The 27,531-nt window shown below is 37.2% G+C and overlaps 1 protein-coding gene across 2 annotated transcripts; it reads left to right on the top strand.

Moving 5' to 3' along the window:
- The first annotated feature begins 478 nt into the window (after positions 1 to 478).
- LOC119781449 (aryl hydrocarbon receptor nuclear translocator-like protein 2) lies at positions 479 to 27,531 on the top strand. 2 transcript variants are annotated; one of them, XM_038281925.1, is made up of 17 exons: positions 479 to 891; positions 11,682 to 11,799; positions 11,938 to 11,976; positions 12,057 to 12,098; positions 13,809 to 13,966; positions 14,041 to 14,123; positions 16,072 to 16,164; positions 18,585 to 18,702; positions 18,785 to 18,934; positions 22,116 to 22,353; positions 22,791 to 22,897; positions 23,003 to 23,153; positions 23,238 to 23,293; positions 23,540 to 23,651; positions 23,882 to 23,960; positions 24,056 to 24,158; positions 26,853 to 27,531. In XM_038281925.1, exons 1-17 carry the CDS (start codon positions 849 to 851, stop codon positions 26,999 to 27,001), a joined length of 1,839 nt encoding a protein of 612 aa, XP_038137853.1. In that variant the 5' UTR covers positions 479 to 848; the 3' UTR covers positions 27,002 to 27,531. The 2 variants fall into 2 exon arrangements, with proteins under 2 accessions (XP_038137853.1, XP_038137854.1); XM_038281926.1 differs by having other exon boundaries at positions 481 to 891; positions 11,682 to 11,781.

Genomic DNA, 27,531 nt, shown 5'->3' with positions numbered 1-27,531 from the left:
AAGTAGGTAAATAATGACAATGGAAAAGATCGGCCAAGATTCGCCCTAAACTCAAACCTGAAAGAGTTTTATCCACTATAGCACGGATGTTTGAATATATTCACCTTTTTTTTTGTTTTTAGCAAAGGCTGTGGGAAAGTATATGTTGTCTTTATTTTGACATAATGGATGTTTTGTTCTTTAATTTTCCTGTTGGACCATAAAGTTTTGGTGGCTATCTGGTTATTCTCTGGCCACCCTTATAAAAACTTTCTGGCTACGCCTCTGGTAATCAAAATGTATTTGAAGATATATGGAATGTAATTACGTATGGTCAGACGAAACCGAATTTATGTTAAAATGACTTGCCATAGTTCTTTCCTTCACTCCGTTGCGGGTGACCCTACACTAGTCGGCATGAATCAAAAATGATTTCACCGGCGCTGACGTGCCTGTTTCCTCTCAGACTATTTAAACCCCAAGGCAGCGAGAATATAGAGGTGTTCCCAGAGATTATAAATAATCCGGCGTTCCCTATAAAAATAATCTTTATGAATGAACCTGGAGCAGAGTGAACTCTATCCTTCATCCTTGCCCTTAGAAAAAGGGTGTTCCTCTCACGCGACACATCACTCACGTTTCTCCCCCCCTCCACACACCGCCTTCTTTGTAAAGAAAAAAATAGCAACGCGAGAAGGAGGAGGGTGAGGGGGGATAAAGAAAAAAAAAATGAAGTCAATTATACAACACCCCGACTATCTGTATCTCCCTCCTTCCCAGCGCCTCCTCTATGCTTTAAACTCCAACAGCTGGTGGCTCCACATGCGCGGCGGCGCTCCGTAGCCTCTCACCGCTTCCAGCCCGCAGGCATGTCGGCCGGGGGCTCCGGCGGCACCCCGGACAACCCGGCAGGTAAGCTCTCACACCCAGACTTTTTATTATTTATACATTCATCCTCTTTTTTTCTGCACTTTTTGCCCTCATACACAACAATTGTCTTATATTTTCCTCAAATGTTGCTTTATATATATTTAAATACACGTTTTAACATTTAATATACATCCCGATAATCTGCATATAATGTATAGATTAAGTTAACCACTTTAAACTAACAGGTTTAGCCATTTTTGTCCTGTTTAATTAGTCGCGCGCCCCAACATCGTTTTATTTAACGTCCCGGAGACGTGCGCGTCTCCGCCAAGCACGCGCGTGGACCGGATTTACTGCTTTTATCTCTATTCCGCTCTGATGAAGCATTTTCCCCACAAAAATCTCCGCCATATTCAATACGCGTTAACCGTCAGAAAATAATCATAAAACAAACAAACTGCCCTGACAGGAGCTTAGCAACCCCGCAGTCACGTGTTTTCACGAGGCGATATTTCCCGTTTAACCGTGCAGGGCTTCCTTAATGAAAAGTGGGTCAGTGGATCAGTAGAGCAGCGATGCCTCGGTTGTCCAGCAGGGGGAGACAGAAGGTGGCGGAGAGCAGCTGGATCAGGATGCTGGAATGTCAGGCACGAAAAGACTTCCTCGCGAAACAGCCAGGGCACGAAGGAATGCTGGAGGAAAATGTGCAGAAAAATATGTGATGTTATAAACTAATAAATAAGTATCATTTTTGATTATATGTAGCAGTGAGCTGAAGTATACTTTGACCATATTTTTTCCCCACATTTAAACAGAGGTGGATATCAACTAGTTTAATTTACTCACTTAAATTTAGTTCAATTAACCCTTTATAGGGCACTCAGTGAAAGACTTTAAATATATAACTTTCAAACAAAGAGCAAATAACTAAAATCTAGGTAAGTCAATTTTTCGTAAAATACGTTTATTTTTTCTTTGATTGAGTAGGTAAGTGAGACACTTTGCCAATGGAACCAGAAAAATTACATTTTTATTGACTTAACTTTTTTTCCAACTTAATTTACAGTAGGTAATAAATCATTCAAAAGCTCATCTAATTGGTCAAATGCTAAGATAACGTACAGCCATTTAGCAGTATCTTTGCTGAATGGCTGGATATAGATCTTGTGCTTCTAGACCTCACTGAGGGACGAGGGGGACTCCATTTGTAAGGGGGATGCAAGTGATCAATAACTGTAATTTGCCCTGTAAAGGGTTAAAAAAAAGAATATAAATACTTCCTGAGTAGTACTTTTTAATTCTACTTGAGGGGAAGTATGATAAAGTATAACTACTGTTACTTGAATAAACTTTCTGGCTGCTTCATCCACTGTTTGAAAGAGTAGAAATAAACAGACCCCAGATTTTGCATATCAGTTAATAATCTGTTCAATTTTAAATCTTTTTGTGAAATATTAAATAAGTTTAGTCTTAATTGAGTAAAAATATGATGAAGTAGTGCTACTCTTTCTTAAGTACAATTTTTGCAATACTTACCAACCCCTGTATTTAATTATTTATACCTTTAAATATATTTCTGAGTAGATGAACAAATTCAAAATACTTCTGTTTATTTCAGACATAAGATTAAAAATGATCATACTATGCAAAGTTCAGCTTTATTATTCAAATCACCATTCTCATATGCTGATGGTTAAAACATGGCATGGCAAAAGTTTTAACTGGAGTTAGTTTGTGCAAGCAGAAATTGAATAATGATGCTGCCGTTGTCACCAATAATAGACTTAATGATGACCTGAAATAAGGCTTGAACAAAACAAATCCTGTCATTTCTTGGTGCGTGTTTGTAAAGACTTTAACCCAGCCTCTCCTCTCCATTGGCTGTCTCAGTTCTCACATGCATTAATAGCTCTTCAAAGTATATCGCAAACATTTTATACATTTTATAGCCTGAAAATAACAGAATACTGTTTAAATGAGTAAGAGACTGTGAAACTTGCTTTCCTTTAAAAAACAAACATGAAAAAAAGCTAAATTTCAGAATAGAACTCTACAGCCATCTCTTTTCTCTAAGATTAACTATATAATGTAATTAATTGGCAAATTTATTCTTCTTAAACCCTACCTATTTAAAAGATTTTTTTCGATAGACCAATATAATCTATTAGGGGTGGAATGGTTCACAAAATCCACGGTTTGGTTCGGTTCACGGTTTCGTGGTCACGGTTTTCGGTTCGGTTCGGTATATGTTGATGGTTAGGAAAATCTATTATGTCTTGTAAAGTACAACGCTAGTTGCACAATGCTTGCACACTGTTGCACTTTTATCCACAACTTTCTTTCTGCCGTCATCGTAGGTCACTCTAAATGCAAAGTGGTCCGATACAGCAGACCTATAAAGTGCTGCTGGCGCGTCATCCAACTCCTGTTCTTTCCCACTCGCCATACCCACACAATTCTCCACAACAACTAATCTTTTTCTGCTACACCCGGCTACGCGGCTTCGATTCTTCTTCTTGTTTACTACTGGTGGTTGGCTTTGGTCGCAGTACCGCCACCTTCTGCTCTGGAGTGTACACGCTTCGCCTATGAGAAAAAGGAGCAGTGCATGAACCGCATGATGTGTTGCGATATGATACACGTATCGATACTGGGTCACGATACGATATTATCACTTTAGTGCGATATTTTTCCTGCTGTCAAAATTTAATGTATAGATAAAAAACAAACCTCTGTATATGTTCATCAGATGATATTGATCGCTTAGTTATTTTGGCATCCATGTTGTTTAGGGCAAGCCTTTTTAACATAAATTCGGTTGTACTGCCTTTACATTCAAGATATCTCAATTTTTTTTATGACTAGACGTTTTAGCGATTTAAGATATCTCTAATTATATTTTTACTAGTCAAAATACCTATTTGGGATATCTCTAATTACATTCTGACCAGTCTAAAATACGTCAGATTTACCATTAACTTGTATGGAGACGTCAATTTAAGATATCTAGAATGAATTACTATCTGAAATACACATTTCAGATATCTACAATTAAATTACGACTAGTCATAAAGTAATTTAAAGATATCTCGATTTTAGTTTCGACTAGTCATAATTCTAAATAAAGATATCTGACTAGTGAAAACTCAATTATAGATATCTTTAAAGCAAATGATGACTAGACAAAACAAATTTAAAGATATCTTGAATTGTAATTTTGACTAGGGCTGCAACTAACGATTATTTTAAAAATCGATGAATCGGCCGTCTATTTTTTCGATTGATCGATGAATCGGACAAAAAATATTTTTTATATTAACCTCTTTATTCCAAAATAAACATTTTAGACAGAACAAACAAGCACACAAGTACAGGTTGCTCATTAACTGTACTGGTGCAATATGAAAAATAAATGTTTGTGTAAAAACTACGCAAACTTACATGACAAATGTAGCTGTACATCCACAAAATATAGGGTACTTTGTTTCATAAAGCGCAAAAAAAGACATTTTTGTTTTTAAAAGCCCTTAAGGGGTTCAAACAATCGGTCCCCCCATTTCAACAAATTAGTTTTTTTAGACTAGAAGAGTTCTGCCTTTTAAGACAGGAAAGTATAGCAGTTAAAGTTTCTACTTGAGAAAATACTGAACCATAGAGATAAAAATAGCCCTGTGATTCAAATTATAAATTGTATTTGGAATAAAAATGAGAGAACTAGGGGTGCTAAAAAACACATCCTCCAAAGACAGATATTTACATGGGAATGTGGCATATAATTAATTGACATATTACTGATCTTGCTGGATTTTATTCTGCTTTACTTCCATAAATTGCAGGATCTTCTTTACTTTATCTTCGCCAGAAGATTTAAACTTTAAAAGCCTTGCCCTCATAATTTGCAAGTTAATTTATTTATAAAGAAAACATAAACGCTGCTTAAGCTAATTCTAATTAAATTAAAAGTAAAATAAGTAGCCAACCTTATCACTGTCTGTAACCTACTAACACGGTAAGGAAAGCATCAGATGAGCTAGCTGAGAAACTAACGTTAGGTTTCCCCACTTTAAAACCAAACAAACATGGTGGTTCCGTGCCATGTTAATTTGTTTTTACAAAAGTTGCATGTTACGACTTTTTTCACTGTACAAAGCGCAGGCTATTTTAATTATTGTGATCAATTTGCGCCGTCAATCCCGGCGCATGCGCGCTTCATTTGCAGTCTGGACGCTGAGGGTAAACATCTGACTGCAGCGCTGAGAGGGACTCCTGCGGGAGCGGGGGGAGGCGCCCCACGGCAGAGTAGGAACGATACATGCTTTCACGTAAGAGTCTCCAAAAGCCGCCAGTGACACCGTAAAAAGTCGCCAGATTTGTGGCTAGTCGCTTTTTTGAAAAATAATTTGAGATATCTTGAAAGGAATTTTGACTAGTCTAAATGTAATTTAAGATATCTTGAATTATTATTCTTCGTAATCAGAATGTAAATAAAGATATCTTAAATTACCATTCCGGATACTCAAAATGGGGTTTTGTATTTTAAGATATCTGGAATGTAATTATGGATGGTCAAACGAAACCGAATTTATGTTAAAACGGCTTGCCATAAGGCTTCATCTTCCACTGTGACTGCCTCAGCTTCAGATATGGCGCTGCAGCGACAGCAAAGGGCTCCACAGCATTATCTGCCAGAGTGGCGGTACAAAGGGAGCCCATTTTCACTCAGTTTTAGGTAAAAATGTTTTGCTTTAAAAATATCGATACTAGGAACTAAAAAATCGATATTATATCAGGCAGCCAAAAATCAAGATATATTGCCAAAACAATTTTTTTCACACCCCTATATAACAGCTAAATTACACTTTTATTACACTTGTATTTTTGATGTTGAGTCTTTAACTTCTCCATTTTGATTATTCAAGAAAAAAGTAAATAATAAATTAAATGTCCAGGAATGACTTATATTAAGGTAATTTTTTTTCTGAAAAACTGTTAACCATTTTTCCATCTGTTTTTTTTTTCTCAATACTTCTACTTTTATGCTGTATTTAGAGTGAAATATAAATGGTCCATTTATGGCCATTTATTTGCTCCCTTTAGTATATAAGTCTTTACTGGTATTATGGCAATGAAACGTACTCGGGGTGTATGAAAAAAAAACAAATTCTTCAAATAATGCAATGTTCTATTAGGTTATATTTATATTGATTTAAAATACCAATACTATGATATTTAATTGGACGGTATTTCAAAATACAGCTAAATGGATCTCAAATCTAAATAACATTTATAGGCAAATATCTATTTCATTGTATTTATATATCTCTTAAACCTCCAGCAACTAAATGGCAGCGTACCACCCGAGAGAAAATTACTTAGCCACAGCAGAGCAACAAGAACTTGTGAGGTTTTTCAGAGTCATATCAATGAGTAAGCATAGAAGAACAAATATAAAAACCCTCAAACATGTGCTGTGCTGTGTAGCAGGATTGCTAATTTATGTGGGAAGGAAAGCTAAAACTGCACACTAGCCTAGATTAATAACAGTGAGGCACGGTGGTGGCAGCATCATTCATCCAGACAGGGAAGCTGGTCAGAGCTGTTGGGAAATGAAAGATGTTCTAAAGGAAGGGTGGGCTTAAATTACAGTCTATAGATGTGTAAAACTGCCAAAGATGCTATCTCTGAAGGCTCGTAGGGGGTATTGCTGTGAGAGGTGGAAAGCTTTGACACAGGATGTATTAATGCCCACAGTACAAGTATTTAAAGATCAATGAAAGTATATAACATTAAATCGTTTCTCTATATCACTGAAATTAATGAGTGGATTTTCCCAAACCTTTCAGTGTGTGATTATTTCTTGATATAAGAGTAATTTATGTTTAAGGTGTTTAAGGTGGAGTAGTTACAAATCTCTGTAACAAAGCTCAGCTAAGATTAGATATGACTTCTGAACACAATAATTTCCAAATATTCTCACAGCTTGGAGGAAAAGGGCTTTTAGGATAAATTACTTTATTCTATATATCAATGAAAAATTATAATTTGAAAGGCTGGTAGCTCATGACGGATTCAAAATATATATCATTGCCTCTACGGAGTGGTATTTGTTCCACTATTGTTGCAAGCAAAGAAGACATTTTGTAAATTGAAATTTGAAGAAAATTCAATCCAGATATAAAACTTTGAAAAACATTTTAATCAAAAAAGGGTTTAGAGAGAAACTTTGCTGGTTTTGCTGCTAAATTTTTTACTCTGAATTTATTTGACTGATTTTATATTTTACATTATTTATTTATTTTTCAAATTACTGGTTTTATAAATTGCTTTCTTTTCAAGCTGCGTTTTATGGATTACATTCTGTAAAACGGGTTTTTATGGAGTGAGGAGAGGAGATGCGTTACTATTGGGCTGCATGGATGTTAGCAACATTTTTATTGGTCAAGAGCGAGCGTTTGTATTGGCTTTGAAGTGAAGGGAGTGTAATTTGTAAAACAAAATTTGAAAAACAGGAATTTCAACAAAAAAATACAAAAATCTAAAAAAAAATTTTTTTAGATAATAAAATTTGAAAATATAAAATCTGAAATTTTTCTCATGAAAAAACGCGAGGAAAAAAAAAGTAGAATTGTACAAAACAGGCAGTTTACTGTCGGAGCCGTTTTTAAGTTAAAAAACGTTTTTCAAAGTTTCTTTTCTGGATTGCAGTGGGTTTTTTTTATATTTAATTAACAAAATATGTTTTTTTTTTTTTTTTTTTTTTTTTGCTTGCAACAATAATGGAACAAAATTCACTCCATATACTGGAAGCTGTAGACAGTCTAACTGAACCTAAATTAAGTTTTTCTGTGCAATAATCTGGGCCAAACTGGAAATCATTTCACCCCCTGCCTTGATGGTTAAGTGACTTTATTTATTTTTTGTGAATTTGCACAAATAAGAGAAGCTGATAAAAAAGAAAAAAAAAACAGTTGTTGAGAAGCCTAGACTTTTTCTTTTTGTTCAAATCTTTTGATTCTTGGCATCAAAAGTAGGTTACTACACTCACTGTGCTTTCAGTGCATCATGTGAATACAAATCAGGTCGTTCATTGTCAACGACACATTCTCTGTAGTTATTCAAGTGGAACTAAAGAGAAAATCGTGCTTTCACCTAATCCTGCTCTTCCCACCATCATGGGTGGCTTCAGCTCCTGCTGGCTCTCACTAACCCAGTGCTGAACGCAAATGTTTGCTGTAAGCATTTCCTGCATTACACCAAAATGGCGGAAAAAACAAGAAATTTAGTTCAGATTACATTTATTTTAACTGCTGCTCTAAGAAATTTAATAAAATGAAGAAAAAGCAGCATTTTGGATAAATTATATTATTTATTACATTAAGCTGAGAAAAATGTAGGGAATACTTTAAATGAGGCACTTATTTAGTTCCTATGGGTCAGTAATGGTCACCATAGAAAGTGCTCCTCACCTGGGTTTTTTAAAACGTTTTCATAAATGAATGCCACAATCAGAGGCATCCTCCTTTTTCTTAGAAGTAGGTCAGCATTCCAGCGGTTATATAAGGATTAGGTAAAATGAAACAGCCCAAATAGCATTTACTCTCACGTGCCATTTAAAGGACCGGGAGTTTGACGACAGAATGAAGCCATCTCATTGCTTTTTGCCTGGAAACAGATGACCCCAAAGCAAAATGGAGTTAAGGTTTGAGTGAGTAGGTGAAATGGGGATGTGGCTGGAAACTGAATGAGGTAAAACGCTTAGCAGCAAGCTTTGGTGGTCAGCTTTTTAAATATAACAAGTGAAAATAAGTATGTAAGTTTGTTTTTTGGAAATATGCAAGAAATAGAACAGAAGTATAGGGTTACATCTTTAAATCCCTGCACTTCGGTATTCCTATCACCCCCATTTCCACAGATGGATTAAACCCAGCCCATGGGCTTTATCCGGGTCTACAGAGCTTAAAGAAATAATGGGTCATTCTCAGGATAAGATTCAACCTGTGCAGTTAAACTAGTTGTGACATTTTTTTGGTCCTCAAACAATTCTTTTTGTGATTTCACATGAATAATGGAGCAATGGGTCAGAGAGCCTTGGTTGGATTTTATAACAAGTGGGGAACATTTACATTCTCTGGAGTAGTTAATCATGTTTTTTCTGTTGGCAGTTGCCAAGGGAACGGTGTTAATCAGACTATATTGTGTCAAATGTAAAGTTTTTATGGTAGGTCACATCTGTTCAGAAGTTTGGCTTTGCACTTCAATTCTAATATAATAAACCCTTTATGCTGCCATATAGTGAGACATCTAAAGGTCCTGTATTGGAGTTTCATCCTAGTAAGACAGCCTATGAGAAAAGCTGCAAAACTCACTGGTTAAAACCTCAATCTGTCACATTGGGTTTCCTAGGAAGATCTCTAACCCCACAATTCTCCCTGGGTGCTGCAAGCTGTTCACTGTTCCCTAAGGAATGGGTTAAGCAAAGGACACATTTTATTGTAATGTATGACTACATTAAAAAATTAGAGTGATTATTTTACCTACTATTCAAAACGTATGTATTTGGATCAGACCCAGTTCCAACATGACCGCGCACAAGTGTCCTATAGAAAACCTTTAGATTATATACGGAATGAGAAAAATGACTGTTAGCCAGAACCTGTTATTCAACATTAGTATCTGACATCAAAAGTGCATTTCGGAAATAGACAAAGTTTCCCACACATGAAGACCATCTTACCAAAAGGACGTGTTGAGCATCATTATATTAAACCCACTCTAGGCAGTTCAGGGACTTTTCCCAGAATTTTTGCACAAGCACACTTTATAGATCCCTCCCTGTTGCTAGTTGATGTAACGCAACTGAACTGGACCATGCGAGACACAACCGAACCACGCTAAATCTAGTTGAACTATAGGGCTAGGCACGGTTCAGTTGTGGCTTGGTTCTCTGACAAAAATTACCCCATTTACACTACCCTTGAAAAACCGATCCATGCCGAGACCGGTCCGAGCTTGGATCTTATGACCGTTTACACATCACGCTATCTCGGCTCCTCGCCTCCTAGTGACAATCCGTGGTATTACTGCCGGTATTGAAGGAGGAAATCAAGCACTTGGTGGCGGTAATGCACCAAAAGTTGTTTGCCAACCGCCATAAAACACAAGAAGAAGAAGACGAAGAAGGAGGGAATCAAGCAAATCAAAATGTCAGCGCCCGTCACATTCAGAAAGTTATGCTTGATTATTATTGCTGTACTTTGGTGTTTGTGGAGGGTCAGGCAAAGACGGTAACCTTTCGTGGATTTACTTGATTGTTGTTTATAGTTGTTCTTCTTCTTCTGTTTCTGGAGGGGCATTACCGCCAACTACTGGAATAGAGTGTGAATCGGGGCGCGCAGCCAGACGGAGATGACACGTTCTGCTCACGCGCTCTTGTTATCAGAGAACCAAGCCAGGGAAAAACCGAGCAGAGCCCACCTCTGGAACTGGTCTGCAGTTAGCTCGGTTCGGTTTTGTTTAGCTCGGTTCTGTTCAGTTTGCTTTCTATTTACACACGATAAGTTATATCAGTTACTGAGCTCGGACCGGTCTCTGCACTGTTTTTCAAGAGAAGTGAAAATGGGGTAAATGAGACAGAGTCATCTCCTATTTAGCTGATTCATTTCGCGGGTTTTCCGCTGTGTCCGGCTTGGGAATTCACAGAGGCTCTGAGTTTTCTGCCGTCAGCAAGCAGCAAGTTCTGCTATGGGCCTCGTCCTCCTCCAATGAACAGGTAGTCAGACTCAGCAGTAAAATGTGACGGTCTTGACAATGTTGGTATTCCTCGCTCATCAAGGCTAGATAGAGACTTGATCAAATTAGGTAATGACATTATCTTCCAACTTTTGGGACAGCCAATTGCAACTTTCCTTGTTAAAGAGTTGACAGCAGTAGTTACTCTCCTCTAGGTTTACACCAAAAATCCAGGTGAATCAATTTTTTTCCACATATAAGGAAAAGTTGTGGTGAATATGTTTAGAACTACTACTTACATCAACTTAAAATAAAAATTTTTTTTTTTTATTTAAAAATGTATATTCTCTTCTATATTAATACTCTCTTCTAGCCACCATAATCGGCAGCACAATATTTCCAGAGTGATTGGCTGGCTTGTGGGAGATGTCCCTGGGGATTCCCAGTGCTAATCGGGTGCTTTGTATGTAGGATGATGCCGCTGCAATATACTTAAAAGGATCATAATCCTAATGAACATATAATCCTGTCATTTTTTCCTCACTAATAACTAATGATAAAATAAAACAATACCCCGCTCTGCATTACATCTACCTTTGCAAACAAGAGACTGCTGTTACACCATATTCTGTGAGCAATCATATATACTGACCCAACGGGTTGGTATATATAGTATTTCACCACAGACGTCCTTAGGTTTAGGTATGATTCCTGTGACGTTAGGGTTAGCATAAGCAGACTGATGAGGATAATCCGCAACAGCAAACATTTGTCATAATATATGGCGGGTAATAGTGTGTTTGTACACTCTTAATATCAGAAAAACTGTCAGAAACACGTCTGACTTTAATGTGCACAAGCATCCAAGGTGAGGCGTTGGACGCCTTTTTTACTAATGTGGTGTGAATGCAGCATAAGCTTTAGATGAGAAGCTGAGGAAAGGTACCACCACAGGCAAAAAGCTCTACTTTAAGGTTCCCGACTGTCTCCATTTGCTTAATTTTTCCTGGTAAAACTGACACTTTGTTGAATCACGGGCCCTTTGTGGCATCGAGGCTTCATTGTTCACTCATAGCCTCCTACAATGTTTCTCTACATATCAGACCAAGCTGCAGAGGAGGAGGAGGAGGGGCCAAGCCAAGCAGGATTGACAATGCCATCTGTCGAGCTGCCAAGGAAACGGAAAGGAGAGGTGGAAGAGAGGTCAGACACCCGTGTACAGTAAGAGCTGCTGTTTGTGACAATAAAGAACCTTGGCGTCCTTTTACCTCTGTGTACCTTCGTAACCATGGCAATAACCAATTGGACACATTGTCCCTGTGGGGTATTAAATGACTCACATTGTCTCTGATCTCACAGGCAAAACTTCAGCTTCAGCCTAGAGGATGACCTCTGCAGGTACACAGAACCTTCAGGCTTTATAGGTTGATAATGGAGGAGACAGACTTCTCATTCATATCTGATCATTTTCTTTGCAGGTCTGAGGGGGAGGATCAGCAAGTCAAAATGAAATGCTATAGGTGAACATTTATGGACTTCTAGATCAGGGGTTCCCAATGAACAGAATGCACTAATGAACATTTAGATTAGATTAGATTTGATTCAACTTTATTGTCATTACACAGGTACAGGTACAAGGCAAAGAAATGCAGTTAAGGTCTAACCAGAAGTGCAATAGCAGCAAGTGCAGGATAAATAATGGTTCCATAAATACAGGATATGGGTTTCTACTGAATAAATATAGAGATGAATACCATTATAAACATAATTTTACTCATAGATTTGTCCTATGAATATAATATATAGATAACTAGTGCTATGAACTAAATATACAGCTGGGTATGTACCGAATATAATATACAGGTGGATATTACTATAATAAGGGTTTTAATAGTTACGTACAATAGAATAATATACAGATGGGTTTTACTATAAAATAAATAAATAAAGTTTGGACAGAATTAAAGTCTAAATTAAAGTGCAGTGGAAGGTAATTGCATATTACAGTTAAAGTACGGTATTGCAAATGTATATGTAAACAATTGGTACTGTGAATAAACAGTCGTCAGTGCAAATCAATAATAAAAAATTAGATAGGATTCAAAAAATACATTTATTTAAAAATGAATATACCTATTTCATTGTAACTTTAAAAAAAATATAGAGTTAAGTAACAATAATATCAACATTTAATCGCATGAAATAAATGAAAGCCCAGCCACCCTGTGGATAAAACCAATTTCAGCCTCTTGTATCCGGGATCTCTTTCAGTCCTGATCCAGATTTAATGTGATCCAGTAGAAACGTAGAGCGACCAGTAGATCAAGAGCTTTGCCTTTTTGCTCAGCTTTTCTTCACCAACAAAACAAGCAACAACAACTTAATTCACTTTTATTTGGAAATAAATATAGAGTGAAATAACAATATAGATTTTATAAAAAAAAAAAAATCATAGAATAAATAAATGTACCATGAAATAAGAAGATACAACATTTATTCATTTATCTAATAAATGATACAAATACTAAACATTATAAAAAGCACAATTAAATAATTAAAAGAGCTATTAAACATTTCTTTATATGTGTTTATTTAATGTATCACTTACATTGTAAAACGTATATAGTAAAGTAATAATTTGTATGGACGTTAAAATACATCACTGAGTATATAAATGTTAAACCCATAAAATAAATTGTTGTACAGTGAAATAAAAGGCAGTAACATTTATTTGTTTATCTAATTCATGATTTAAATACAAAAATATAGAGAATGCACAATTAGATAATTAAATATCCCATTAAATATTCAAAATTACATTTAAGATAGTTAAAATAATAATTGATTGTTATTTAAAAAGAGTGCTTAATTAAAAAGAGTGCTTAATTACTCTACTTTTATTTTGAAATAAATATTTAGCGAAATAATGTTTACTTTTAATAAGGTCATGTGAGATCTTTTTATTTATTATTTATATGAACTTTAATGATTAAATGATAAAGTGCATAATTAGAAATAATTGAATTGCCTATTAAATAAATAAAATTACATTTAAAATAGTTAAAATAACAGTAAAATATCATTTTAAAAGTGTAATTGAGCTAAAATGAGTATATTGTGTTTATAAATAAACAGCTAAGTTACATTAAAATGAATTTAAATCAGGATTAAAATGTTAATTTCACAATGAAATTATATATAAGAGCTACAAATTGGAACTATATCTCCAGGGAGCCTCACCGGCAGATTGAGAAGCGGCGGAGGGACAAAATGAACAACCTCATAGATGAGCTTTCCGCCATGATCCCTGCCTGTCAGCCAATGGCGCGGAAGCTGGACAAGCTCACTGTTTTACGAAAAGCTGTACAACACCTGAAAGCCCTCAAAGGTAACATAACCGCACACACACTGCTGCTGAAAACATTCGGAAAGAGTCTTAAAATGGATCTGATGTGCTTCCAGCCGGAGCGAGCGGCGCCTTCGCAGACACCAAGCATAAGCCTTCCATCCTGCCTCATGACGACCTCTGGCATCTTCTGCTCAGGGTGAAGTTTTCCGAGCTAAAATCATCCCCGGTTCAGTTTAATCATTTAAACGTTTTAAGCCACCTGCTTCTTAGCAGCTCTAAAGATAAGGTAACGAGCGGCACTACCTGCTGCCTGGGATCAGCTGCCTGGTGTATGAGTCGACTTAAGCAATGCACAGATGGCCCTTCACTAAACACTGAAGCTAATTTAGACTAAGGTCTAAATAAAGCCAAAGCACCAGCACTGCACCATTGTGCATGACTATAAGAAGTTTGAATCAACATGTTGGTCTTTTATAACGGCTGCTGTTTGGCATTTTCCCTTAGAACTTTAAGCTGGAGTAGCTCCAAACCCCCTGATGATGCCATGTGGAGAACCTGTCCCTTAGATCTTTAAAGATAGTTTCTTTTAGTTTTAATAATCTGTTTTTTTTTGTATTTAGTTTGCTTAAATCAGTTTTCAAATAGTGTTATTTCTTTTTTCCAATTCTGAATCAATTCTCATATTTAATCCTTTGATTGATTGAATATAACCAAAGATCTCTACAGCTGCCATCAACTACCATCACTTTATTTGCTGGTAAATGTTAATGTAATACCAGTATCTATTTTTTTACATAGTCATATAATTAAGGTCATAGAAGAAAAAATGCATATAATTTTATACTATTAATAAAATTTGAGATTGGATTGAATAAAAAAGAATAAATTCTAAATCTTGAGAATTTTCTTAAATTTTCTCATGAATTAAATCAATACTCAGCCCTATTTTCAGAAGGAGTTTTATTAGTTGTTATCATTTCAATAATTATTTTTATTTATTATTTTTGGTACTACTTTTAGTTTTTTAGTACGTTTGATTTTTTAGGTGCAGGATTAAAAAAGTTTAAAGTATTGTATTTATATTATCATGTATTTATGTCATAAAAAAACTTAAAGCAAAATACAATTTTTCAAAAAAATCACTAATCAATAATGAATAATGATCATTATTCATTACTGATTTACATCAATAATGATGTAAACTAACTCGTGTAAAAACAAAAATACCAAAACACATAAAAAAATAGAAACTCAAATGCATTTTTTTGTCTTGTTTTAAATATGCTTAATGTAGTTTTAGTTATTTATGGGTTTTTTTTCCATTTTAGTAGCAATTTTTATTCATTTCAGTTAACAAAAACTTTTTTGGTTCAATCTTTTTTAGTTTTAGTTAACCATAATAACCAGCAAAAAGGTCGTACTAAAGTAAAAGTAGCTCTACTTGAATACATCGGGGGTTCTAAACCAAATTTACCAGGGGAGCAATGGTGGGGCCAGTATTTCTCATGGGGGCACTGAAGAAAAAAGGGGACAAAAAACAGAAATGTTTCACTATTAGATCTATTAAGGAAAAAAAAGGAGCCATTTGAAGTGCTGGAAACCTCAGATCTAGAAGGTGAAAACTGTGATCCTATCTCAGTACAACTGAAGCTGAAAGTGCAACAACTTCATTTTGAAATCATCACTAAAAGAAAACAAATTCACTTTTTCTTTTACTTTAATATAATAATGAAATTCAATAAGACAATAAAATAAATCATGCATTTTTATTTTATAGACTAGAACACATACATTGAAAAATATTTTTTTAACAATATAAAATCATAAAAACCTTTCTTACCGTTTAAAATGTACAAATGATTTAACAGGATAAGGTACCTCTTGTAATAATATATACTTTTCTGTGTATTAATCTCACCTCCATGTCATTAAAATCTCAGCAGCTAAAAGTAACATAAAGAAACAGGTTATATAGCTTAAAATGTAAAGTAAACTTAAGTACTCACTTTCTTCTGTTCCACAACACTGACAGTTACCCAAAGCTTTAAAAGCTTGATATGTCTAAACAGTTTCTGCACTTCTCAGAAACGGGAGTAAAGATTCTGTTTTAACACTTTTTTTTTTGTATATATTTTTGCCTTTAGGCTGCAGATGGCTTCCTGTTAGTCGTAAGGTGCGACCGGGCAAAGATCCTATTCATATCTGAGTCTGTCTCCAAGATCCTTAACTTCAGCAAGGTTTGTTAAGCCTCTGTGTTTTCATTGGTTACACATGTTTAAAAAAACTAACTAAATGAAGGGTCTGAATTAAGAAACCAATGAGCCCATTCAAATGCACTGGTCTACAGTAAAATAACTGTAGATCAGGAAAACAAATTCCCTTCAGGATGACGTCACAGCCAAAAAAAGCAAGATCAGATGGAGCAAATATGATGAGTAAAAGCAGAGAGAACATTAAGTTAGGGGTTGAACTAACAAATACTGCAGAATGGGAGAGTAGATATAGAATGAAGCACAGGGAGGAAAAGTGGTCTCTACAGGTGCTGGTCATAAAATTAGAATATCATGAAAAAGTAGATTGATTTCAGTAATTCCATTTAAAAAGTGAAACTTGTATATTATATTCATACATTACATACAAACTCATATATTTCAGATGTTTATTTTGTTTAATTTTGATGATTACAAATGACAACAAATGAAAATCTCAAATTCATCATATCAGAAAATTAGAATATTACTGAAGACCAATAAAAACAAAGGATTTATAGAAATGTTGGCCAACTGAAAAGTATGAACATGAAAAGTATGAGCATGTACAGCACTCAGTATTTAGTTGGGCCTCCTTTGGCCTGTATTACTGCAGCAATGCGGCGTGGCATGGAGTCGATCAGTCTGTGGCACTGCTCAGGTGTTATGATAGCCCAGGTTGCTCTAATAGTGGCTTTTAGCTCTTCTGAATTGTTGGGTCTGGTGTATTGCATCTTCTTCTTCACAATACCCCATAGATTTTCTATGGGGTTAAGGTCAGGAGAGTTTGCTGGCCAATTAAGAACAGGGATACCATGGTCCTTCAACCAGGTACTGGTAGCTTTGGCACTGTGTGCAGGTGCCAAGTCCTGTTGGAAAATGAAATCTGCATCTCCAAAAAGTTGGTCAGCTGCAGGAAGCATGAAGTGCTCTAAAACTTCCTGGTATGTGGCTGCGTTGACCCTGGACCTCAGAAAACACAATGGACCAACACCAGCAGATGACATGGCACCCCAAACCATCACTGACTGTGGAAACTTTACACTGGACTTCAAGCAACGTGGATGAAGTGCCTCTCTTCTTTTCCTCCAGACTCTGGGACCTTGATTTCCAAAGGAAATGCAAAATTTACTTTCATCAGAGAACATGACTTTGGACCACTCACCAGCAGTCCAGTCCTGTTTCTCTTTAGCCCAGGCAAGACGCTTCTGACGCTGTCTGTGGTTCAAGAGTGGCTTGACACAAGGAATGCGACAGCAGAAACCCATGTCTTTCATACGTCTGTGTGTGGTGGTTCTTGAAGCACTCACTCCAGCTGCAGTCCACTCTTTGTGAATCTCCCCCACATTTTTGAAGGGGTTTTGTTTCACAATCCTCTCCAGGGTGCGGTTATCTCTCTTGCTTGTACACTTTTTTCGACCACATCTTTTCCTTCCCTTCGCCTCTCTATTAATGTGCTTGGACACTGAGCTCTGTGAACAGCCAGCCTCTTTAGCGATGACCTTTTGTGTCTTGCCCTCCTTGTGCAAGGTGTCGATGGTCGTCTTTTGGACAACTGTCAAGTCAGCAGTCTTCCCCATGATTGTGTAGCCTATAGAACTAGACTGAAAGACCATTTAAAGGCTTTTGCAGGTGGTTTGAGTTAATTAGCTGATTAGAGTGTGGCACCAGGGGCCATCAATTTTGAACCTTTTCACAATATTCTAATTTTCTGATATGCTGAATTTGAGATTTTCATTTGTTGTCATTTGTAATCATCAAAATTAAACAAAATAAACATCTGAAATATATGAGTTTGTATGTAATGTATGAATATAATATACAAGTTTCACTTTTTAAATGGAATTACTGAAATCAATCTACTTTTTCATGATATTCTAATTTTATGACCAGCACCTGTATGTCTTCCAGCACCCCAAGCCTATAGCAGCATAACTATAATGATAGCGCAGGATTACCTGACTCTAACTATATACTTTATCAAAAAGAAAAGTTCAGACCTTGATCTGTAAACGGAAAGAACATTTGTCACAACTGCTAAACTTCCTGTTCGAGTTGAAGGAGGGATAATTGGAGCTTTATACTGGAAATGGAAGAAACTCATTTAGAAAGAGATGAAGGTTTAGGATGGGGTGGAGTTCGAACTTCCAGCCGAACATAACTGGTTTAGATAAATTCATATGAGAAAGCCAATAAAAAAGTCTAATATAATTTTTTATTCATTTTACAATTATACATTGTAATGATTCATATATTAATGTAAAAAAAGAGTGTAAAAAATGTTTACAATGTCCTATAGCCTTTGGCTTGGGTGTTTAAATAGAGAATGTTTTATATTAGCTGAACGTTTATGTGTTTCAGACAAAAAACTAAAAAAAATAATTTAAGCACATGCATTTTATTTACAGATGGAGCTAACAGGGCAGAGCTTGTTCGATTTCATTAACCCCAAAGATATCCACAAGGTGAAGGAACAGCTTTCATCCTCGGAGATGCTCCCCCAGCAGCGCCTCGTCGACGCCGCAAGTAAGACTTCACTCGACCAAAAACTTGAACTGATTGAACAGGAAGAGCTTTGTCTCAGAATATGCATTTTTCCTCTGTGCAGCTGGAGTCCAGGTCCAGACGGAAACCCCCATCAGGCCGTCGTACTTGACCGCTGGAGCTCGGAGATCCTTTTTTTGCCGTATGAAGCACAGTCGGGTCGCAGGGAAGCACGAAGACAAGCACTCACTGCCTGGTGTTTCTAAGAAGAAAGGTGGGTGCAGCGTGGAAATGCCTTTTAATCAGGTTCTGAAGCTGCCCTGCTGCGCACCTGCACCGCACATGTGACATGTCAGCAGATGGGCTCGCTGGTCTGCAGGGCTGCCATTAGGAAGCATGACTGGATCAGCTGATGCTTATCAGCTAGCACAAGAGGTAAGTTTTGTCTGGACAGAGAGAAGCTCACGTGATCATCAGTCCCCCTGATGTGGTTCTAAGGGGTCTGAAACATGCAAGGACATTTCCATTAAAGAACATGTGATATGGATGAAACGTTTCACCAAAGTTTTTTACAACACGATTCTTGACTTTCCTTTTTGGTATTTTTGACTTTAATGTCAGAGATCCTGAGGATGAACAGTTTGAAACTCCACTTTCTTTCTACCTGCCCTTCTTTGTGTCGTTTTGTCACATAAAGCACCATTAAAATATATTGTTGTGGTTTATTTTTTGTTATTGCAGTTTGGAGAAAAGACAAAACAGTCAGGGTGTAAAAACACTTTTGTAAGAATGTAAAGCAGATCAACCTGAAGGAACTCTACAGAAAAAAAAAACGTAGGGTTTTTTAAGCAGCTTGCAAAAGTCTGGGATTTATTTTTGTTTTTTTAGCTCTGGGTAACAATGGGAAATAAAAGTATATATTTGTTTTTATTTCCTTCCTTCCTTCCTTCCTTCCTTCCTTCCTTCCTTCCTTCCTTCCTTCCTTCCTTCCTTCCTTCCTTCCTTCCTTCCTTCCTTCCTTCCTTCCTTCCTTCCTTCCTTCCTTCCTTCCTTCCTTCCTTCCTTCCTTCCTTCCTGTCACTGAATAAGCTGTAAATTAAAAGGGGCAAATGACCTGAACAAACTTAGAAACCATGAGAAGTACTGAGTTGTGCATCATTCTGTACTTTCATAAAGAAAGTAACAGTAGAGAACCCAGGATTCATCTTCCCACATTTTAAACCTGTATTAATGCTCTTTTTGGGGGTGAGTTTCTAAAACAAGGCATAGAAGGAAATGTTCCACTCAGAAGCAACCTTAAAAAAGGACCTGATTACCACGAAGAGTTGTTTAAGTTTAATCGATATCAACCAGGTCATGAAAATTCAACTACAACCCCTTAAATTTTGTTTTGTCAAAGCCTTTAATGAGTGACCAGCATACAGTATTTTCTTATATTACATGACTCATGCTCTGTCGCCATCTAGTGGTACAACCCGACAACTACACTGGTGAATAATTACCTTCCAGGTGCTTCATACTCTAATTATTCTCTCTATGTGAGAGAATAATTCAAGTTATGATAATGAAAATAATAACTGTGATGTGTATTATTATTCTGCTAGCTTGAATCAATTACATTACAGCTGCGTGTCATAGTTGACTTCCTCTAAAAGTTTGGCCCACAGTAGATTCCTGCTGACCCTTTTTTTTGTTTGCAAGCTTAGTAAGATTGGACCAAATTTTTCTAAGTTTAGTTTGTAAAACTGGACTTTTACCTGGGGTTTCTAGCAGATCAGTATTTTTTTTTTTTAACCTAAACCGCTATTCAAACCATAGTACTGACTGTATCTTCACTGCAAAAACGATCTAGAAATAACAAAAAATTGACCCTTAATTTGAGAAAAGGTATATAAGATGATCTGCCAATGGATTCGTTTTTTTTACCCTTACAAAAAAGATATGCACTTGAAATAAGAGACTGCAGTATTTTTTTTCCCCCCTCATTTTACATTTAAATTATTTTATTCCATTGACAAAGTGTCTCACTTACCTGCTCAAGAAAAAATAAGCCCTTATTTTAAGAAAATAAATAATTACTTAGATTTAAAGTTTTTCGAAGTGTTTATGGTTGATGTTCGGCTTGAAAGGGAATCCCAAGCTAAGTGTAAAGTTTTTAGTAAGCTCCCATCAAGTTGTCTTCCTAAAATTGCCTACGACCAGCCTCCCTATCCATGCTGAAGAAAAAACAACCCTACAGAAGTATGCTGCCAGGCCCACCGTCAACCATGGGGATAGTGTGATTCTATTTTCTGCCACACATAGGACTTTTCATGCTAATCAAAATGTTAATTTCTGGTCTCATGCGAGCAGAGACCTTGTACGACTCAATGGGCTTGTGGCAACTAATTAACTGGTCGTCTTAAGGCTTTCTTGCCACTTTTTATCAAAACTTAGCATTGTTGGAGTGCACAACTAATAGTCTTGCTGTGAAGAGGTTCTCTTCTCTAGGGGTGTTTCAGTTTCTTTAAAATTGCAGCAGGATTTTTGGTCTGCATTGCGAGCATTAAGTCTGACTTGTCCTGGGTTCATGGTGTAGGGGTGCTCTTCGCCACCGAGTGTGAAGCGACCATGGTCTTCGACCAGAAAGAGGCGTCTTGTCCTCTTCTGGCTGGACGAGAGTTCCTGCCTCAAGTGGTGGAGTTGAAGTATATTGAGGTCCTTTTTACAACCGAGGGGAGAATGGATCCGGAGATCAATAAAGAAATTGGTGTGACTGCCACTATTATACATGTGCTGTGGCAGTTTGTTCTGGTAAAGACAGAGCTGAGTGAAAATGCAAAGCTCTCAATTTACCAGTCGAATTACATTCCCAGGTCCTGGATCCTGGAAGAGGCTGAAAGCTTTCTCCATAGGCTGGCTAGGTAATACCTTAGTGATAGGGGGAGGAATATGTTAGTCTGGGAAAGACTCAGAATAGAATAGCTTCTCCTCCACATCAAGATCAGGCAGGTGAGGTGTATTGGACATATTTTTTCAGATGGTCCATGGATGTCTCTGTCAGAAGTCTTCCATACACTTCATATTGGAAGAAGGCCAAGTGGACAATCCAAGACAAATTACAGGACAATGTCTCTTGGCTGGCCTCAAGCTTTCCCCAGCAGAGCTGGAGAAGATGTCTGAGGAGAGGAAAGTCTGGGAGTATTTGCTGACACTGCTGGTCCCACAAACCAGTCCCAGAAAAGTGGAAAGCAATGAGTAAAAGTACTAGTATGAGTTGTGTTTAGTGGGTTTGCAGCTGAGCCATACCATCTGAGCGATGTTCAGAACTTTGGATGTTCCGTCAATTGTCTGTTGTGTTGCCTGGTGTTGTGGTCTTCCTGTACTCGTAAGAAATCTCTGAACCTCCAGACAGCAGCTCGATTCCTGGTTATGTCACATAAAATACAATGAATATACCTTGTTTCTGCCCACAGAAACATACAGATACTGTACCCTCCATTGCACCGGATATATGCGGACTTGGCCGAGCAGCGAACTGGATCCAGAGGGTGATGGCGCAGAGAAAGAGACCGCCAGCCTGAACTGCCTAGTCACGGTGTGCCGCCTCCATCCCCACGTTTCCCACCAGCCCCCAAAAGACGTCAACGTCAAAGCCACCGAGTTCGTAACCCGCTGTGCAATCGACGGCAAGTTCACTTTTGTAGATCAACAGTGAGTTTCCACTTTCTAACTATGTCCATCCGCACCATTGATCTTGTCCCACCCTTCCCCGCTGGTTACGGGTTTGATCTGGCAGCCACGGTTCAGCTGAGAAAGGAATGGCAGAGGCTTGTTGTGGCGTCAGTTCATCTGTCAGTGGAGATAATCCTTTCTGTCTTTGCCATTGTTTCTCAGAAGAAAGCTGTACATCTTGATGGCATCACATGACAATCCCTTCTCACTTTTTGGGACGTAATTACACAACACAAATCATGTAAAGAGACTCAGTTCATCCAATCTCTCGTGTGTTAATGGCGAACGTAAAACACTGAGACCTTTGTTAAACATCTCACAACATTGTTTTTGTATTGTGCACAATCTTGGGAGGTGGTAGGAGAGACATAGAAAGCAGGAATAACTAAACTTTGACTCTTCTGTTGTCTATCCAGGGCCACGACAGTCATTGGTTATTTGCCACAGGAAGTTCTTGGCACCTCTTGTTACGAGTACTTCCACCAGGATGACCTTCAGCATCTGGCAGGGAAACACAGACAAGGTGATTGAACAAAACCATCACCTGTAACAAAATCTTCAAAACTTGAAAGAAGGTATTGCACATTAGGAAGTATTAAAGTTATCTGAAGTCCAGTCTTTTTCACAGTTCTTCGAAGCAAAGAAAAGATTGAGACACAATGCTACAAGTTCAAAACAAAACATGGCGCTTATGTTACGCTCCAAAGCCAGTGGTTTAGTTTCACCAATCCGTGGACCAAAGAAGTCGAGTTCATGGTCTCTTCAAACAGGGTTATCTCGTGAGTACTTTTCCCATCTCCACGGATTAATTTGCTGCTTTGAATGTCAACAATGCAAGCTGCAATTCTCCTCTGCACCAACAGGGGACCTGGTCACGCAAAAGATGATAGTGAGGCTGGCAGCTCAAAATCGAATCAGGGTGAGATATTTTTACTCTTGAAAGTTTGTCTTATCTTGCCTTAAAAACTATTCAGGTTTTAATATGTAAAAAAAAATAAGGAAAAGAAAATCGTGTTTTATTTTAAACATTCTAAATTTTGGCCCATTTTGAGTTGGTTTATGTCAGGCAGTTAAAATGTATTCAAGCGGGCAGTTGATAGAATGTGAAACAGTTCTCCGGGGATGAGTTGTAAAAACTCTGATACTTTTCTTCATGCTTCAACAGAAGACTCTAAGCAAATCCCGGAAATACTCTGCCTCTCCAGTGGTGTAGGCACGATGATCTACGCAGGCAGGATAGGGACCCAAATCGCAAATGAACTAGGAGACACATACAGGTAAAGAAATCATTGTTTAATATTTATGTTATGTTTTGGGTTTTTTTTTTTGTTTTTTTTTGCATTTCAATGCTATTCTTACTGCATGAAATTTTTCCCCTGACAAAGAATTTTATCAGGGGTGTATATCCTTTGCTGGTGTTTGTGAATGGCATGCTTTTTATCAGACGGGAATAGCTTAAGGAGTCAATACTGATGTTTAAACATAGTTTTTATTTCTTATTTAAAAGGGCAAACTCATCTCCATCAAGTGGAGCTTCAAGTCCATTTGGCTCTGTCCAGGAAAAATGTCCGCTGACCAGCAGGAGTGTATGTTTCTCCCACTATACATCACCGAATACAGAGTAACTCTAGGAATCTCAAATGTCCTTTACAGAACTAAAAGGTGTATCTGACTCTTTCAGATTTCCAGCAGAGAGGAAGAAGCAAGCAGCTCTTCAAACTCCCAGTCTCAGACTGATTCCGGTAAAGAAGCTGCCGGAAGCAGTGCAGCATCTGAATGTCGAGGTAGCTTTATTTTTTATGGAGCTAAAAGTATGTGTCAGAATTCTGCAAAATGCACTATCAATACTGATATGACCATTTTTTTAAACACATGCACATAAACCACTCTCTATGCACATTTTAGATTTTTATGCATACCGATTCCATACCCCTAGAGCCCCAATATGTTACACGCATAAGTGGCTCTCTCCTCGCTCATGTGAGGAAACAGAACCCAAAACATATCATATGCAGAAGCACTGATCCATAACTACTTTATATGTTGTAAAAGGTTTATATGTTAGAAAACTAGCTCAGTAGATGACTCTGTCTAGGAAATAAACAGTTAAGCAGACAAGCTCTGAGCCAGTTTTAAAGCCAAAGGAATAAATGAGAGCACATGCAGTTAGTCACATTAACTGCTGTTTCTTTCCTATGACTAGGAAAGAAACAGAACTAAACACTGTAAAACAGGCCCAACTCTGTCGTCTATAACCAAAAATGTAGATGGCAGCAGCTCAGTAGATATTTCTCTCCAGGATTGTTTGACAACCAAACAGAACCAGATCAGATGAAGCTACTATGACAAGAAAAAGCAGGAAACATAAAGTTACAGTTTGAACTAACAAATAATGCAGAATAGTTGAACAGGGATAGAATGATGTAAAGTGGTCAATTTTTAACGTCTCAAAACCAACATGTTAGACATTGTTGGAAAGCTTAGATTCTCCACAATTCTACCACCAAGTTCTTCTTATGGACACAGCGAGCCCCAATGCACATTTAACACAGATATAGCAGCATGTTAAAATGTAAACATAACAAAGCAGCCACAACAAGCATGCATGTCTTTATTACTGCTGTTCAAAATAGACCTATTATTTTCGAGAATAAAAAAACTGCTTTGAGTCATGTTTGAACTGATGCAGCTTGGGCTTTGTTTTACTCACAGAATTTTCACCAAAACTTGAAGGTGTTAGCTTTCAAATAATGTATCACAAATGTAATTTGGGCTTACAGCTCCATAGTTATTTGCTTTTCCATTTGGATATGCAAAATAGGTGAGAATTTCCCAAAATGAGGTGGATATTAAGAGGATAAATAGTGCTGGAGATAAGGGAAAAATGATTCCCAGTAGATACAAACTAATTCTAGCCTCACTTTGCTCAATAGTGAAGCTAACGTTAGCTTAGTTCATACAAAGTCCCAAATTTAACATTAAACACCATTTTAGAGCATATGGCTACTGCTTATTTAATGATTACTTCACTTAACCAGTTTTGGACTCCTTAAGAGAACATCAGTTAGCCTACAGATGCTTTGCTAACATTACTAGCTACTACCAGGAAGGATACCTTACAGTATAAAGAGGTGGGAGATCCTGAAAAGTAGCCAATCACAGGCGATTACTTTCTCCAGTGTTTACCTCCCTCAAAGTACATCATATGAGTGTGCAGAAAAAAAATCACACTAGTAGAAGAGAGGCTATGAACACACAGAAAGCTAATCAATAGCGCAGAGGAGGACGCACTCATACGTGGGACATATTGGTCTTGCTGTACTAAATCTGCACTCATAAAAGGTTTGAAATGCGTAGTTTACATGTTTGTGTATTAAATAAATACATGAGTATGTATTGTGAGTGCCCCTTTTTGGTAGAGTTTCAATGTCATGTAAAATAGTGTCAATATTCACAAATACACACGTGTTATTCAGACGTGTTATTTACAAATGGAAACTCAATATGCAAATATTTTACGTTTTTTTTAACAGGAATAAATGGCAACTAATTGGAGGAGTTCAATCTTAAGACCTCAACATTGCTTCTAGCAAAAAAAATTGAGTAAAACATACTTAGTAAGCTACGTCTAACTAATTATCCCCTTTTTTACGAGATGTTTAGTTATTGACATTAATTGGTTAATGTTACGTTTCAAGGGGAGATGTATCGTTGTTTTTGTTGTTAATTAAGGTTAGACAATCTAGGAATGGTAGCGTTAGTAAAGCTATCTAATTTAGCTTACTGACTTAGGGTAATGCTTGCACAAATAAACAGACTTATAGTAAGAATTAAAAAGAAACCATCCAAGAGGGTAACTATTCCAACTTATAAAGTACAAGTAGTATGTTTTATTAACCGCTCCACTGTTGTTGCTAGTAGCCATGTTGATGTCTTGTAGCCTTCCTAAATTTATAAAGTGTTGTAGCCTACCGCTGGTGAAGATTCTCAGTTATCCAGGTCATAGTCATTCCAAAAAAGTTAAAAAAGTTAAAAAACAAAAACAACTCCCCATTGCTAAGGGGTGCACCTATTCTTCCGGTTCAGTTTGCATTTCTAAGCCATAACATTTCTAAGCCATAGCACTTCTAAGGCTTTGTTGGGCTACTCTATAAAGCTAATCCAGACATTTTGAATTGAAAATAATTAGTGAATGGGAAACCAAAGTCCAGTGAATTGTGTTTTAACTTTTTTTTTTCTCTTTTGGAATAGAGCTTTACTATTGATGTGTTTGGCTTATAAATAAATGTCTGCTCACATGGGGTGTTATTATGACCATGGGTATACAGTGGCTAAGGTGTCAAATGCCCAAAACCAAAGCCGATAACTTGAAGGTGCTGTACATGTAAACAAGGAAAGACCCAGTGACAGTAAGCTGACACAAAGAAGAATCCCTAATATGAGGTTTTTAAGGTTGTTTCCTGTTTGGTATCGTTCAGGTGAGCCATTCCAGCTGGATTTGGATGTCCCCGGGCTCAGCAGCTTCAGCAGCGACGAGGCAGCCATGGCCGTCATCATGAGCCTGCTGGACTCAGACGTGAACATGGGCCAATCAGGGGACTTTGAGGATTTACACTGGCCTTTCTAGAGGGAGCTTGTACTCTCATTCACTCCTCTAAAGTTCTTGTGCCCTTTTCCTTACCATATGCCAAGAACATGTGAACGATATAACCAATGGTTGTCGTCCTCAAACAAATGAAGGCACTGGACATTTCCTAGAGGTTGCAACGTGTCTTACTTGAGGACTTCTGTGTGGTAACTTGAGAATTGTTGTGACCAATCTTCTTGGTCTTTTGATCCATGCTTGAAGCAAAAAGAGGGTGAAGTGCATCTGGAGCCAGTGGTGAGCCAGAGTCTTCCTCAGTGAGACCTCAGCACCTCAAGGTGGTCTAGACAAACTTGTGTTTGCTCTGCTGCCATCAGTTACCACGGCATGAAGAAGAATGAAACTCTTGTCATGTTCAGTGCTGCTATAGAAACTCCTCAAACGTTAACAGCTATGTATTTGCATTTGCATAATGAAGACTGTCCTATTTTTTATTACGTGAATGATTGTGTTTTTTTCATATTTAAAGCCCTATTTGCAAAACTCAAAGTAAAATAATTCTATGAAAGGTA

The sequence above is a fragment of the Cyprinodon tularosa genome, unplaced genomic scaffold (assembly GCF_016077235.1).
Source record: "Cyprinodon tularosa strain WSP-4 unplaced genomic scaffold, ASM1607723v1 ctg177, whole genome shotgun sequence".
Lineage (NCBI taxonomy): Eukaryota > Metazoa > Chordata > Actinopteri > Cyprinodontiformes > Cyprinodontidae > Cyprinodon > Cyprinodon tularosa.
The sequence above is the reverse complement of the archived record's forward strand: the minus strand, read 5'-3'. Positions and strand labels throughout refer to the sequence as shown.

Bases quoted from the DNA above. Each gene is read 5' to 3' on its own strand.
- LOC119781449 (XM_038281925.1), top strand. From the start codon at position 849: ATGTCGGCCGGGGGCTCCGGCGGCACCCCGGACAACCCGGCAG. The intron at 892-11,681 runs GTAAGCTCTCAC...TCTACATATCAG, and splicing joins CACCCCGGACAACCCGGCAG to ACCAAGCTGCAGAGGAGGAG. The intron at 14,124-16,071 runs GTGAAGTTTTCC...TTTTGCCTTTAG, and splicing joins TCTGGCATCTTCTGCTCAGG to GCTGCAGATGGCTTCCTGTT.